Genomic DNA, 15,136 nt, shown 5'->3' on the forward strand with positions numbered 1-15,136 from the left:
TTGATCAGGATTTCCCAGCCTATAGTTGACACTCAGGAGCAATCCCAGCATTGAGTGTTGTAACTCACTTGGTTACAATTTTGTACCACCCGTGTGACTGACTCTTCACGGCGTAAATGTTAGTTTACAAACAACAAGCTAGTATACCCATACAGACATCAAACAATACGATAATTTCCATGTTTAAAAGAATGATCACATATAAATATACATCTAAGTTGGAGTCAAGACCATGCAATCGAAACATAAAAAAAATTTAGAAAAGAATAACACCAAAAATGAACGCGGTATCAAACACATGAACCTGCATTAAGGTTGAATACAGTTAACTCCAAAATCACAGTTTGAAACTCACGAAAAATATACATGGCAGCATACAAAACACAAATACATTATAAAGAAATGCTACCTGCATTAAGTAATACAAAAAAACAACAAACATTTACTGAGCGATGCTTTTGTGACCGCCATTAAAAAACCAGATGGCGCAGAGAACTTTTCTGGTTCAAAAAATTGCGTGGTTGCCAGCTCTCAAAAATATATGCATCGTCATAGGTTGTAAATTAGAGGTGGGCAATCCGATTCATTTGAATGAATCGATTCATATCGTTCTTTTTTAACGTGTGCATCGATTCATACGATTCGTTCATGAATCGTGGCGATTCTTTTTACCGAATTGGAAATATGCGACTGAATCGCTGAATAAGTTAATCTTACATACCAAATCGTATTTTACTGTTCATGACCGACATTTTCACATTCAAACAATTGGGTGTTGTGTTGAGGAAACTAATATAACACTTTTTTATGTCGCGTTGCCGTCGACGGAAGGTTGAAAATGAAACCTTACCCTCTGACTCATCTTATTATCTTATACCGTAACCGTATACGACAGGATGTGTACACCTACACCTAGACCTATACAATTTACGGTGGCAGCGATTCATTTCAAACGATTCGTTTTCGTTCGGCTTCGAAATTCGCAGTGGCGCACGAATCACGATTTTATGATGAACGTCTGAACGATTCGCAGCGCCGCACATGAATCGATTCATTCATTCATGTACATGAGTCGTTCAAAATGAACGATTCGTTCATGAACGACCCAGCTCTATTGTAAATGCAGGGTCTTTGTCATCTGCCTAAACTGCATGCTACAGCGACCTTGCTAGCTTTTAATGCTGGTTTTGAATTTTCTTAAAGGTATAGATACAACCATTGTATTTACAATACATACAAAGCAAGTTATTAATGGCCACATTGATATCGTGCTGATTAATTTAAAATAGGGCGAATATTTCGGTTTGTAGAAAATGAAGCATGGGAGTGCCTGAATTTAGTTACGAAAAGATTGGATAATCTGTACCCCCGCTCCCACTTCCGCAAGTAGTAAAACCGTTAGTGCCATATTTCTCTGTGTGACAACTGAAAAAAAATCAGGAAAGAATACATATCTATATACGTTAAACCCTAGTGTCTTTAAATTATTAGAAATAAGTATGTGCTCGCATGAAAAAAACAAATACAGCAGTATCTTATATTTTCACCTTTCTATTACTACACTTCACACAACTTCATTAAAAATGCATTACACATAAAAATGTGCAAATGTAATACAAAATATATGTATATATCTACAATTAAAACATTCTATACAATAGAAGCATCAATTTTTTATCACCTTATTAAAAATTACATCACAGAAAATCGACCGACTAATTGCACATGACAGTCGTCACAAACACGGACTGGTTTTGCAGACGAAGGTAAAGGCATAGAGTTATCCGAGCAAGCATTACAAAATATTTCGCCACAATTACGACAGTGATGCTAAAAAAAACCTAGTTAAAACGTATATTAACAACGATTCATACCTTCCGCCTAGTCATATTAAACTCTTTGGAGCAACCTTTACAGTTCGTTGCACTACTATCATCCGCCCAAGCACCCTCTACCTTACGACCTGCTTCCTCTTTTAAATCAGATATTTGAAGCTTACTAACACTTAACTGGGCACCTAATTCTTCTAATGTCTGTTCCTGTTCCAACCATCTTTCCTTCAAAGTGTAATAATCTTCCTGAAGTGAGGCATATTTCTAAAAGAAACTAGATTAAAGCCAATAAGCGCCAAATGTCATATTAAATTACTTGTGCGATTGCCTTTAAATGGGTTAATTCGATTTGTAATTGCGATATACGTTCCCTATCCTGTTGCATGTTTTCCTGTAGGGCAACTCGCCACTCTCTTTCTACTTTCAAATCGCCCTCTACTGTTGTTGCCTGTTCTTCATTGAGCGTCGCCTGTATATCTAACTCTCGTCTTTTTTGTTCGGCATTTGATCTTTCAATTTCACTTTCACGATACCTAGAAGATATACATCTGACATAGTTTCTATTTAAAAATCAACGTTAAGTACAGTTAATTACAATTTCACATCGAATCATAGTATTAAACTTCGATAACAACCGTGAATATTTAAAAACGGTAGCAAAACGAAACTAAAAATAATCAGAATGCAAATAATTCTTCTGAAACTGAAACAGTTGCAAAATAACAATAATGAAGCTTCAAAATGCAACTCACTCATGCACCTCTTTTAGAATATACACAACTGTATACAGTTTGTGGGCTATCAGGGTATTAATATTCTCCTAGCTGCAAATTTAGAGACAAAACCGAAAAGCGTGAGGAAAGCTGCTGATAGTAAAAAATGGAATTTCCAAAAGTTGAAAGAATTGGACAAGGATGAAACAGCATGTAAATGTAAGTAAAATAAGAAATGTAAAAATGTAAAATAGAAGAGAAATAAAAGTGGTCATGTTCAGAATATAGAAATATTGAATAGAAGTGCTCAACGTGATGGAGGAAAATACAGGACAGCAGCAGTTTGGTTTCAAAAGAGGAATGGGCATGAGAGATGCAATGGGAGTGGTGAGAATAATCAGCAAAAGATATTTGAAAAAACGAAGGACCTGCTTTGTAGCGTTTGTTGACATTATAAAGGCATTCGATTGGGCAAACTGAGAAAAACTGTTCAAAATACTAAAGAGGAAAGATGTCAGCTGGAGAGAAAGACGACAAAAAGCAAAAAAAGTTGGCTCTAAAAAGGCTCATTGGTTTAATATCGGAAGAGAATTAATTAGACAGCCAAAAAGGAAATTCAGGCAAAACTCACTAAAGAGCACTGCAAACATTGTTCAGAACCATGTCTTTCTGGAAACCCCAAACGGGAATTAGCATCATCCATCTAAAACTAAGTAGGATAAAGATAAAACGTGCGACAGAAATGGTCACAGAGACAGGCCACTATTATTTGTGACCACGAACTTATAAATTAAGATGGACTGCTAATGCTGAATTGACAAATGACACCTACATGGGGGCACTCATTGGCGCGAAATTCAAATCAACTAATAAACAAGCATTTACCTCACGTTTTCTAAATAAATTACTGTGACACATGTCATCTTCCAAGGCTGCAATAATCTCAAAACTTGAGCACTAGGAAAATTCCTCTAGAAAATAACTAAAACGTGCACATCATGGCCGCGCCCATTCTAGGGCCATTTCTACCTCTATGCAACTGTTTGATCAGCAGTCCATCTTAATTTATAAGTTCGTGGATGTGACAGATTTGCGTTTCTGAGCAAAGCTGTTCAACAGACATGTTTCTGTCAAGAAGATCTGTTCTTTGCTTAATAATAGGTATGCTGAACAGTCTTATTTCTATTAAACAGGGTACTATTCCACTTATGGGAAGGAGACCCTTCGATGGGAAAATAAATTCATACAAAGCAGAAATTGACTTAAAACCAGTACATGGCGCGCATCTGCACGTGATTAATTCTTTTGAATTTTGCATTTCGTCACCACCAACATTTTGAGACTGCATTTTTACTTTTTGAGCTTATTTATCGAACATTGTTTTTATTGCAATATTCATCTTTAACCCAGCAATTTACTCAGTACTCAATTCACAATTGAGTATAAACATTTCTTTCTTTCAAGACGTTTACTTTTAATTTAAAGGCAATCATTTAGATAAATTTGTTGTACCAGTTAAATAGGGTCTCAGGTTAACAAATTAACTATTTATCGCCCTTTTTCGTGTATTTTAAAGCACATAATGCTGCTGTTACATTGGGTAAATTCAGACTAGTTACGGAAGTTTCCATAAACAAATCCATAAAAAGTAATGGGGTAAGAAACTGTGTTTAACAATAGCATCAGAATTTGCACTTGTCTCTATATGATTTGTATTGCTGCTGAAAAATAATAATAATAATGGCATTTGATGTTGATAAAAAAATGAAAGTAGTAATGATTCACTTGCAACCTTTTTACACCACAATTTTTGACTGCAACACCAACTGTAAAGCAAAAAATTACAATACCATGCACCCACACACCGCAACAAAAGTACAATTAAACAAAAAATTAAATAATATAAATACGCATGCAAAACTAAACCAGGAATAAAATTCATAAAATTAGACGAAAATAATGGCAAACCTACAAACTACAAAAAAGTGAAAACTATAAAAACATTTAAAACCTAATAATAGGGCATTAAGACAATAAAATACCTGAACATGTTTAAATAATTTTATTATAAAAAAGGTTTAATAAATGTCAAAACAGCAGAAATTGCTTACAATATTAAGGCCAAATGGCAATATAAAATTAACAAAAAAATTTTGAATTAACAATAGTATTACAATTGTATAATGTACTTAACTACGAATAAATAATTTCCAATATAATTTCTAATAGCAGCTGTTGTAGTGAAGGTTTGCCAATACTTCCGCTAATCACCTAAAGCTACATTCATATAAGTTCGATAGCCACATTAAAAGCACAACCATAACTTATAAAATGCAGTGGAAATCCTATTTGTAATAAAAATATATTTGGTCATTAACAAATTGTTTAATGGCTTTTATAAAGTGATATATTTACTAAGTGCAATATTATTCAACTTCGGAGGAGAGTAGTATATCTGTTACCGGTAATGTTAGAAAAACGTTAATGTACGCATTAACAGATTAATCTGCAGATTAACGATTTTGATCCGTTAAAGTGCGAAATTTGCTTTAAATTGGTAGCAATCTGTCAATTACCTAGTTAATAATATGCACATTAACACAAAAGTGCGAAGAAATATTAAGAAGAGCAATACAAACACGTGATAATCTGAACTTTTAACTGTCTTCAGCACATCAACGGTAACATATCCAACTGAAATTCAGATTTAATTCCTGGTTTAATTCTTATTTGTAAGTCTTCTCCAAAGCTTAATTGCACTAAGTTGCATTGGAACCACACTAACGAAATCACTATGCTTAGTTATTAAGAGTAAAATCTCAACTTGTTTTCACAGCTAAAGTGACCATATTTCACGACATGTGGTATATTCTGATTATTTAAAGCCGAAATGTGTAACAAAAGAATTTACCTACTTTTCTTCAAGTGTTTGGATAGTATCTGACATAGACTGCGTTTTAACCTCTAGCTTGGAAATCAGTTCGGTCTTATATTTAAGGGACCCCTCGTTTTCCTGAAATAAGCCACTTTATACACAATCCTCAGTCTTCCTATGGTTCCTAATTCTTTCATTACTACCACTTAACTAACATACTATCTCGTATAACAAAAAATTTACAACACCCCCATCCCCCCTAATAGTTGCCGATGAAGGAGCAAGCGTAATTGAATATGCACTCCTTAAAGTATTCAAAATAAATTTAAACAGTTGTGATATAGAGCATTTGTGTCACGACAAGTAAATTGTTTTGCAAGACATTTAAGTTATTTCCGCCTGATCGACAATTTCGAAATTTTGTTCAATACTCTCTGAATGACTCATGCTCATAGCTTTGGCATCAGCTTCATCAATTGTAGTACTTTCACTTGTACCACCTTTAGAGAACTCCTGGCTCTTTGTATTTTTCATAAAATTTTTGGAAGTGGATGATGTAAATTTTTTGTCAAAGGACGAGGGTCGTTTTTCAAAAGATTTCTTGTCACGATTAGTCTCATTAATCAAATGATTATATTTCTCTAAATTATTGAGGATTTTGCCGATCTGACCAGCTTTGGCTTGAAGGCGACTCACCACTTCTCCTTTCTGAGTTAACTCCATTTCACATTCCTATAATTTGGAGTAAAATTAACAAGAATTCAAATAAATAAATCAATCATGCACTTAAAATTGTCCACACATGATCAACTATGACTACTTGTGCCGTGATTTAGTAATGGGTGCTATAACTAAGTTTTAGAAAGAACGATATAATTTAAACACAACTGAAATTATCGACTTACCTGCAATTTTTTGTACATTTCTAAATTAATTAACTTAATGTCGTCCAATTGCCTTCTTAGTGATATTATGGTATCTTGCTTCTCGTGGATGTCTTTTTCAAGGAGTTTCATTGCGACCTCCATTTCGGCCTTAATGCATAACTAAACAAACAATGTCATTGTAACTATTAAAAATGTTAACAAACAATCTAATATTACTTGTAACTCCAGCTCTTTGTCTGCCTCCTGTCTTAGTCTACGCTCTTCGTCTAGTCTTTGTTGAAGCTCTGATGCATCTCCACTAAAAGGTTTTATACCTTCACCGCCATCTTCTCGAACTGCTTTACTTAAAATGTGGTCTTTAGACGAATCGCTATTGGTAACTTCCTCTCTTCCAAGTTCTCTTCGCAATTGTTGATTTTCATCATACAAGGCTAGAAGACTATTTTTAGCAATCGCTAAATCCTCCTTCATTAAAGCATTAGTTGTTGTAAGAGATTCCACCTTGGTTTGAAGGTTCGTTACTGTCGCACTAAAATTATCGGTTCTGATATCAGCAGTTAACATCAACAACTCACTTTAAATGTCTATTTAATTCCTCTATGTAATTCTTTTGGTCCAAAACCGTGGTCATATTATCTTCCCCTAGTTGCTCATCCATTTGTTCACCAGATAATTGATTGGACGAACGAAGATACAGAGAGAAATCTATCACGCCTTGTGGACAATCCAAATCTTCCTCCTGAAAAGAGATGTCAATGTTTTAGTTTTCATAGGCATATTTGAGAACATTATAGTCTAAATTTAAAAATAGAATTAGTCATAAGGGTCCATTCTAGCCCTGAACACTTGCCCCCTAGTTTTGAGCTAGGAAAGTAATCAAACCAAGTTCAGAGATTGTTAATTACCTGCACTGTGGTTAACAAGTGATTCAAAACTGACCTTGCAGTAAATTTTAATTTTATTTTATATGTACCTAGATTGGCAACCTTAAACTACTAAACGGCCGCTCACAGAGGGCTTTTCAAGTAACCAGCGAACCTTTCTACTTACCAAGGTCACCTTGCCCAGGATAATAATAATAATGCATAATCTAAAACGTCCTATTAGTTGCTGTATATTTTACACTTTCACAAGATACAATTTAACAGTGTCGTAAAGACTCAAAGCAGTAACATAACCTTACACATTTTCTATTTCCAATTTCGAGCATAACCCTGGACTGGGAAATTTTATTATTTCACATGGACACAGAATGGGAAAAATTTGCTGAATTTTAATTTTTAATATTAGTTTCTTATTGTAAATTTAGTAGGTAATTGTTTAATTTGTTTAATTCTATTTCTTGTATTTAGTTTGTATAAAAAATTTAAAATGCATAAATAAGGAAACATTTAACGGTAAAGTCAGATGTTAGTAAAAAGTTTTTATCAGACAAAAATTAATTGATTTTGAGATAAACAATGCCACGTGCGAGATAAGCAACGCATGTGTCTATCTGTCTGGCGACAATGCGAAATTCTGAGTGTTGCCGAGGAACAACGATGTTGAATGTATTAGGGGAAGCATAAATAGCAAGAATGGAGAGTAAAGGGGGCTGTTGAGGCGAAGGCGGCTGTCTCGGGTTATTTTGAAAGAAAGCGTACAGTCTGTGTGTATCAAGAATTAAGAAATAATTGTTGTAATATAGGACAAGTATTATCATCCTTGCAGTCACAAATTTAAGTGTTTTGTGACTTCAAGCCAGTTTTGGCGTATTAAAAGTAAGTTTTTCTTTGCTAAGAATCTGTCAGATTCGTGTGAAAGTGAGTGTTTTACCGATCATCATGCATTTTTGTTCTGACAGTCTATTTGGATTATTATTAACAAAACTGTGAGCACTTTTTGAGATATATTAAATTATTTTCCGTTAGACCGTTTTGCAAACGGGGTGTTTTGTATTCAAAAGGCACTTAAATTTTTCATACAGGATTCTTTGCATTTGATTTTCTTTTTATGATGTGTGTTAGAATATATTCTTGCAATTTCTTTTTATCAATTCATTATATCAATTTGAATCCCAATTAGAAATCCAGGTAGAATGTTTGTTTTTCTGTGTTAGACATGTGTCGATGGTGACTATACGAGACAATAAACGACTGAAAATTGGTTTCAATCACAATCAGCCATGGAATTATTGCCATAAGAAATACATTGTAAACTTCAAACATTTAAAAGATGATGACATAACCGCGAGATGTCTGCCAGAACGGTATTTTCTTAATTGACTAATAATAAAGCGTCATTTAAAAATTGCCGGTCTCTGCCATAGAAACGTAGCGCGCCGAGAGAGATAGTGCAAGGGGGATTTCTGTCACTGTCACTCATTGAGAAACTGACCATTAATATAAATTCAAACCATATCAAATGGGCTGCTCTGTGCATGCGCGAGAGTAGGACAGAGATCCCCCTGGTGGCCATCTCTCTCGGATCGCGCTGGCCGACGGAGCGCGCGTTCCAGTATAATTATAGTTCAGGGGGCGTGCACCATTTCTCAGTTGATCTGTAGCAACAACGAACCTAATCCAGTCAAGCAATCACTCTGTATCAGCAAAAGGACAGAGAAACACCCTTTACCCGTTAGTTGGGTTTGAAGCTTCATTTCAATGACAGGCAGAAAGAACATATCCGAACATTACATGCTATGGGCATTTCAGCTTCATATGATCGTGTTATGGAAGTTAGGAAGCAGTTTGCACATGCTGTCTGTAAACGGTGGCATGAAGATAGTCATTGTATCTACAGCAAAAGGAAAGTGTTTGTGACAACTGCAGTGGACACTCTTCATGGAACTGTTCACGACACAGGATAATCAAATGTTAAGCAATAGAAAAGGTATATCAACTATGTCTCCAAGCCAGCACGAAGAAGCCGACACCAGAATAATGGTGCACTTCCAACACGCAGCTGAGCAAGGACATGCCAAAGCTTACCTATCACAGTGGACCACACCTAAAACTATACCAATTCATCTTTATAATTATAAACTCAATTTCTCTTTTATTCAATTTGAGGTTAAGTGGTAAAGCAAAAACTTCATTTATTCACAAATTTCAAGGGAAAAACGGCAGGACACTTTGATTTCATAGGAGGGAACTAAATTTTATGCCATCCCTTTGATTAAATTTGAGATTAAGTGGTAAAGCAAAAACTTCATTTAGTCACAAATTTCATGTGCAAAGGTTTGGACATTTTGATTTCATGGGAAGGAACTAAATTTATGCCATTTCCCTTTCATTCAATTTGAGGTAATGTGGTAGAGGAAAAACTTGGCCTGTCTAAGTCAAATCAACTACCGTCCTTCTTTCTGACCTACTATCAAAAGAGGGGGTGGGGGTGGAACTTATTTTATCCTTCATGGTACTCTAATGTAAGGTCTCAATGAAAGGAATTAATTTCTACCAACCATAGTCCTCCTCCTCGACCCCTTATCGTGATGCCATTATATATCTACAACGGATTGTCTTGTAGAGGGCACTCACAAAGGGCGAAGGTCTGAAAGAAATATATCCATTGATCATGTCACAACTTTTAACAGCGAATATCTCAAAAACGGTTTCTCAGAGGAAAGTACTCTCCAAGGCAAAATGAATCGACCGGACGATACATATCTTTTGTGAAGTCAAAGCAAATACCTTGACAATGATGTGTCGGAAGAGGTACTCAAAAAAGGCAAGTGGAATGTCAGGACAAGACATATCTATTGGTGATATTAAAGCTTTCAGTGCAAATATCTGCAGAATGGAGAGTTGGAGGATTTTGAATGTATGCCAGGCGGCCTTTAAATGTTTATGTATAAGAGCCTCCTCTCCATTAATCATCTACCAAGAAAGTAAACATCGATAGCATGCTACTACCTTATAACCCAACCATTTACTAAGCTATTTCAGTTTAAAAAAATGAGCTTTATCTGCACAAGAGTTGTGCACAATTTATACTTGTGATGAATGTAAAGTGTGATCCAACGATAGTTCAACTATTTCAAAATTAAAGTCAAAAAATTACCTGGTTTCATAAAATTATTCGTGTTCATGATAAGTGGAGTTCACATTTTTGGAAGTATTTTGGAGAAATACACCAACATCTACCTATATAGGAGAAGACAAATAAATCTGAATAAATAACAAATAACAACTAAAAGTTCTTTAATAATCACACCTAATTGTCCTCCACTCCCTATTTTACAAGATATAGAAAGCACTTTGTCATGTTTTAGAGAAAATGCTGTTTTTCTATTTTGGAATACATGTTCCGGCCCCTTGATTATTGCATTAAACTCAAAGTAGCGTTTCCTCCTAGTCATATTTCACAGAAAAATGTTACCCCAAAAAACCCTATCTTCGCTACTTTCTGAGCTGTAGCCCCTCACCCAGTACAACAGTGCAAAATGCTTCCTTATTAAAAAATGTCCACTTCAACATTTGTAAGTTCACACTGTCATAAAACCACTAACATTCTTAGATGGTTTGCAAGTAAATGCATTCTCATTTAATTAAACACGAGTGACCTACTTTAACGCATAAATTGCAGTCGATGACATTCAGGCCAACCAATAATCCTATGATAACTATGGCTTCATCACTAAGCATCAGTGCATCTGGCTCGAAATACTCGGCTAAAGCCTCATCTTTATGATCCAATAAGATTTTTAAATAATCTGCCAGTTTTTTCTGCATTAGAGCTAACCTCAACCACGCTCTTGCTCTGCCCAAATGTGTGCTAAAAGCAGACATTGTTAATGATGTTGAAACTTAGAAATAATGTTAAATTTTACCGTACGGTTGGTAAGTCACGCACACTGGCTGTGATGTCCTGTGCCTCGGAGGTGAACTTCTCAACCAATTGCAATATATCCCATAGTTCCTTTTTTGGACCAAGTAAACCCTGAAATAAAAACATCTTATACGAATCTTGATAATTAGGTGTACAATTTTCTTGTAGTTCCGCCAGTGAGGGTTTTGATTCAACTAAGCCAGATTATGAAACTTGGGACTGTAAACTGCTTGCCACAAAAAATGTTATTTATTTAAGATTATAGTTTGACAATACAAAGCAAGGAACAATAATTTCAACTAACGAGTTGTTGCATACCTTTTTTGGCCTCAATCCATGACGTAAAACATGCTCTAGCACAATAAAAAAATGTTGCAAAGGCATATGATCCGAGTCCAACATTCGGCCATATCGTAAGGACTGCTCAATTAATTCTTTTACGACTAGTTTACTTATGTTAACTAAGTTGCTTCTTTCTATGACTACCGGGTCTCGTCCTGCAACACAACAAAATCAAATAAAACAACAATCGGGAAAGGTAAACTAAAAAAGGTTAGAATTACCAAAAGGATATGGGGAGATTTCAGGTGACGGTGTTGAAAGTGGTCGTGGGAAAGAATCTTGCATATTAAATTCAACATCGTGAAGTTCTTTAAGACATAGCCATTCGCCGTCCACAGAAACTCGAAAATTGCACAAATAGATGGTATCTTGTGCACCTGCCATGTCTTGTTCCATGGCAGATTCACCACCTTCTATCATATTAAGCGATTTCATAGATGCATAACTTATTAAGTATTAACTTCAAAGACCAAGTCTGAAAGGAACATTGTTTATCTGCACAGTAATGCGTATTGGCAATAACAAGCCACCTTAAAAACAACCAAATATTGAGCAATAGGTAATTTTCGAGATAAGGTGGGGGGTTAAAAATCAATACCTTGACTTCAATGTCAACACAATGCCATCTAGGAGATTTAACACCAGTACCCTTAATTTTAAAACACCATTAGGAATCTGCCTTCACCATTAGTGCAAAAGCACTAATTATTATTCCTTTAAAGGACACATTTTATGCTGTTTTTATACTTGGCCATTTCATTGAATAACCTTTTACTCTTTTACTTTATATAGTACCAATTCTCAACAAAGCCTTGACCACCACATGTAGATTAACCAAAAGTGAGCAAGAAAAAATGTTAGAATCATAACTTACCAACTGCAGTTGTGGTATTAATTGATAAAGCATGTAGTTACAATACTTACACTACAATTACAAAGATTTTTATATTTTTTCGGTTACATGTTAAAACAAATAGTTTTCTGCCCCCAAACCTTAATTTCGAAACTATAGCCTTGGAAAAATTCCTAATACATTTTCGAAGTTTACACCAGTACTACTCCTATGACTGCTCTCAACTCTGTCTATCACTTTTCTAGTTGCAAAGCCTACGTTAGGTTTATACTACTACCCCTATTAGAGGGTTGATCAAATTTCATGTATGACCAGCCTATAAAATGTCTCCCTTTAAAATAAAGTTGACGTGTTTTTAAATTGACACACTGTATGTAACACTACGAATATAAGTAAAACAAACGACGATTTTTAAATATTGTTTTGCGCATGCGCAGTGCGAACTTTCTTATTTACAAAAGCATTTAAATGAAATATGATACATAGGCACTTGGAATAAAAGCAACTCTATCCCCATATCAAAGTTTGATTTTGCGCTTGTGCACTGCCAACTTTCTTATTTATCAAAGCATTTAAATTACACTTTTTTATACTAGTATACGCTCCACGATTGGGTAAAGGTATAATACCCTAGCTGTGAGAAAAGTATTTCAAAACATATTATACATAGTAAAATAAGTTATTTTACAATTGACAATCCATTGTTGATACTTTTTAGCGCATTTTCCAACGAAGTTGGGTGCGCTATTGCAGCCACTTTCTCTGTCCGTCCGTGTGTCCGAGGCCTTAACTACTCCTACAGTTTTCAAGATATTTAGTTCGTTCTTTTTGCATTCGGTAGCGTATCGCTCTGGCACCTGAGTCAAGGAAAATCTTGACGATTGAACTGCGCATGCGCAGGCTGCGCAATGTTAACTTTTTTATTTATTAATATATTTTGTTGAAATTTTAATCACAGATACTTGTAGTAAAGGCAAATATATCGCATATAGTAAAAAATCAGATGAACTTTCTTCTTTATGGAGATATTTCTTTGAAATTTTAACCAAAGATGCTTATAGTAAAAGCAAACGTATTGCATATTGTAAATTTCAGATTAATAAGCGCATGCGCAGGACGCGCAATATCAACTGCGCAGTAAGTGTCAACTTCCTTATTTATGAAGATACTTCTTTAAAATTTTAACCATGCATGCCTCTAGTAATGAAAAACAGAGCGCACATAGGTATGACCTTTGGGGAAGTATTGATCAATTTATGGAAAATGCGATGAAGTTACTCGTCGTAGGGCGAAAACCTTTTTACTTGTTAAATTAACTATATGAAAAACATAAGGCATAAGGCCTTCTGCGCTGATGGCAAGTTTCTAATAAATGCAACCTAATCAATGTAACCACTTCATTGGCCCGTATGAATAAAATGAAGCATATGGTTATAGGTACTTGCAAAATCAAAGTAAATACTCGGAAGTGATCCTTCACTCTGGGCGACTTAACAGCGCTGCTGAGCAGCGGGACAGGACGCAGTGCAGCGCTGCTAAACAGCCCAGTATGAAGGGGCACTTCCGAGTATTTACTTTGAATTTTGCAAGTATAAGCATATGCTTCATTTTATTCATACGGCCATTTAGTGGCAACAGTGAATTCAAGCAATATTTGTATTTACTGGTTTCCTAGTTTGTTCTATTACCTTGTGCACATGAATAAGTACTTAATTCTGAATAGGCACCAATTAAACAAATCTCGAGACAAATCTGCATATCTCTTATTCTTATTATCTCCAGTTCGACTGGAACTGGAAGTCGGATAGTCTGACTGACAGATAAAACGATTTTGTTTACGATGATTCACACTACAACCATTAGTAAACAAACATATTTAGTGGTTTTTCTTAATGGCATATTGTAGCAAGTAGCGAATGCACGTTACTAGAACAGGTCAATATACCACAATCTTTTTGTGTCAACATAAAATTTTATTCAATTAATATGCAACATTCTATGCGTAAGGCAATGACTTTTAATTTGGAAGTAGAGGGATGTTTTACTGGACAGAATCGGGGTTGTGTATGGAATAAGCACCTACACCATACTAACAGCATTAAACAGAAGAAACAATTGCCTATCTGTCATTGAAACCTACTCTTTTGTTTTACCTAACTACTTAAGTTTAAGTACATTAAAACTTACTAAAAGCAGTTTTAAAGAGTACCTTTTTGAATTTTTGGTTTTTTCTTTTTGGAATTTGACACTAATAAGGAAGTCCATTGGAACTCTTCTACTGTTGATGATAATGATGGCGATCTGGAGCTTCTCTCTGAATTAATTGCAGAATGAATGGAATTTAAAATTGTAGGCGTATTTGGAGTTATTGGCAAACCTTCACTACTTGCAGCAGCCATTTTTGAACTAGTTTTGAAGTTCACTTTCGACAACAATATAATGCCCCGGTTACACAGCCCCGACTTTGGCCGAGATCTAAAGCAGCATATACATCGACACCAGAGTACACTTTTTTATAAATTACATTGTACATACCATTCAATGATTTTACGTACAATGCTTTTATCTATGCTTTATGGCAATCATTGTCAATATTGTCATTAGTTCACTATAATTAGATCATTGCCAAATAGAAATAGCCAATAGAAACAAAGTTACAGCTTCCTTGGCTAGTTTTCTATTGATTATTTGTTATTATTGGTAATGATCTCATGACAGTGATGATAACGATTGTATAATAACCCTAAACCCACCATTACATTGGTCAGAGATCCGAGACAAGTATTGATAATAGCATAATACCAAGTATAATACTAAGCGTACCT

At 35.1% G+C, this 15,136-nt stretch overlaps 1 protein-coding gene across 6 annotated transcripts; it reads right to left on the reverse strand.

Annotated features, from left to right (window-relative positions):
* Nucleotides 1-1,510: 1,510 nt before the first annotated feature.
* Nucleotides 1,511-14,735, reverse strand: LOC116163323 (RUN and FYVE domain-containing protein 2-like). 6 transcript variants are annotated; one of them, XM_031477207.1, is made up of 12 exons: nucleotides 14,521-14,735; nucleotides 11,435-11,613; nucleotides 11,118-11,227; nucleotides 10,855-11,062; nucleotides 6,883-7,046; nucleotides 6,524-6,836; nucleotides 6,326-6,466; nucleotides 6,117-6,152; nucleotides 5,461-5,558; nucleotides 2,149-2,365; nucleotides 1,875-2,096; nucleotides 1,511-1,830 (listed from the first exon to the last, which is right to left on the reverse strand). In XM_031477207.1, exons 1-12 carry the CDS (start codon nucleotides 14,708-14,710, stop codon nucleotides 1,693-1,695), a joined length of 2,016 nt encoding a protein of 671 aa, XP_031333067.1. In that variant the 5' UTR covers nucleotides 14,711-14,735; the 3' UTR covers nucleotides 1,511-1,692. The 6 variants fall into 6 exon arrangements, 4 of the variants coding, with proteins under 4 accessions (XP_031333067.1, XP_031333066.1, XP_031333068.1 ...); XM_031477206.1 differs by lacking the exon at nucleotides 14,521-14,735 and adding an exon at nucleotides 11,680-11,993; XR_004143721.1 differs by lacking the exon at nucleotides 14,521-14,735 and adding an exon at nucleotides 11,680-11,994 and having other exon boundaries at nucleotides 1,693-1,830; nucleotides 1,875-2,106.
* Between the last annotated feature and the right edge of the window lie 401 nt (nucleotides 14,736-15,136).

This window comes from Photinus pyralis, unplaced genomic scaffold (genome assembly GCF_008802855.1).
Source record: "Photinus pyralis isolate 1611_PpyrPB1 unplaced genomic scaffold, Ppyr1.3 Ppyr1.4_LG2, whole genome shotgun sequence".
Lineage (NCBI taxonomy): Eukaryota > Metazoa > Arthropoda > Insecta > Coleoptera > Lampyridae > Photinus > Photinus pyralis.

Coding starts and splice junctions, on each gene's coding strand:
- LOC116163323 (XM_031477206.1), bottom strand. CDS start 11,893: ATGAAATCGCTTAATATGATAGAAGGTGGTGAATCTGCCATGGAACAA. Junction 11,228..11,434: donor ATGGATTGAGGCCAAAAAAG/GTATGCAACAAC, acceptor TTTTTATTTCAG/GGTTTACTTGGTCCAAAAAA. Junction 11,063..11,117: donor CGTGACTTACCAACCGTACG/GTAAAATTTAAC, acceptor GTCTGCTTTTAG/CACACATTTGGGCAGAGCAA.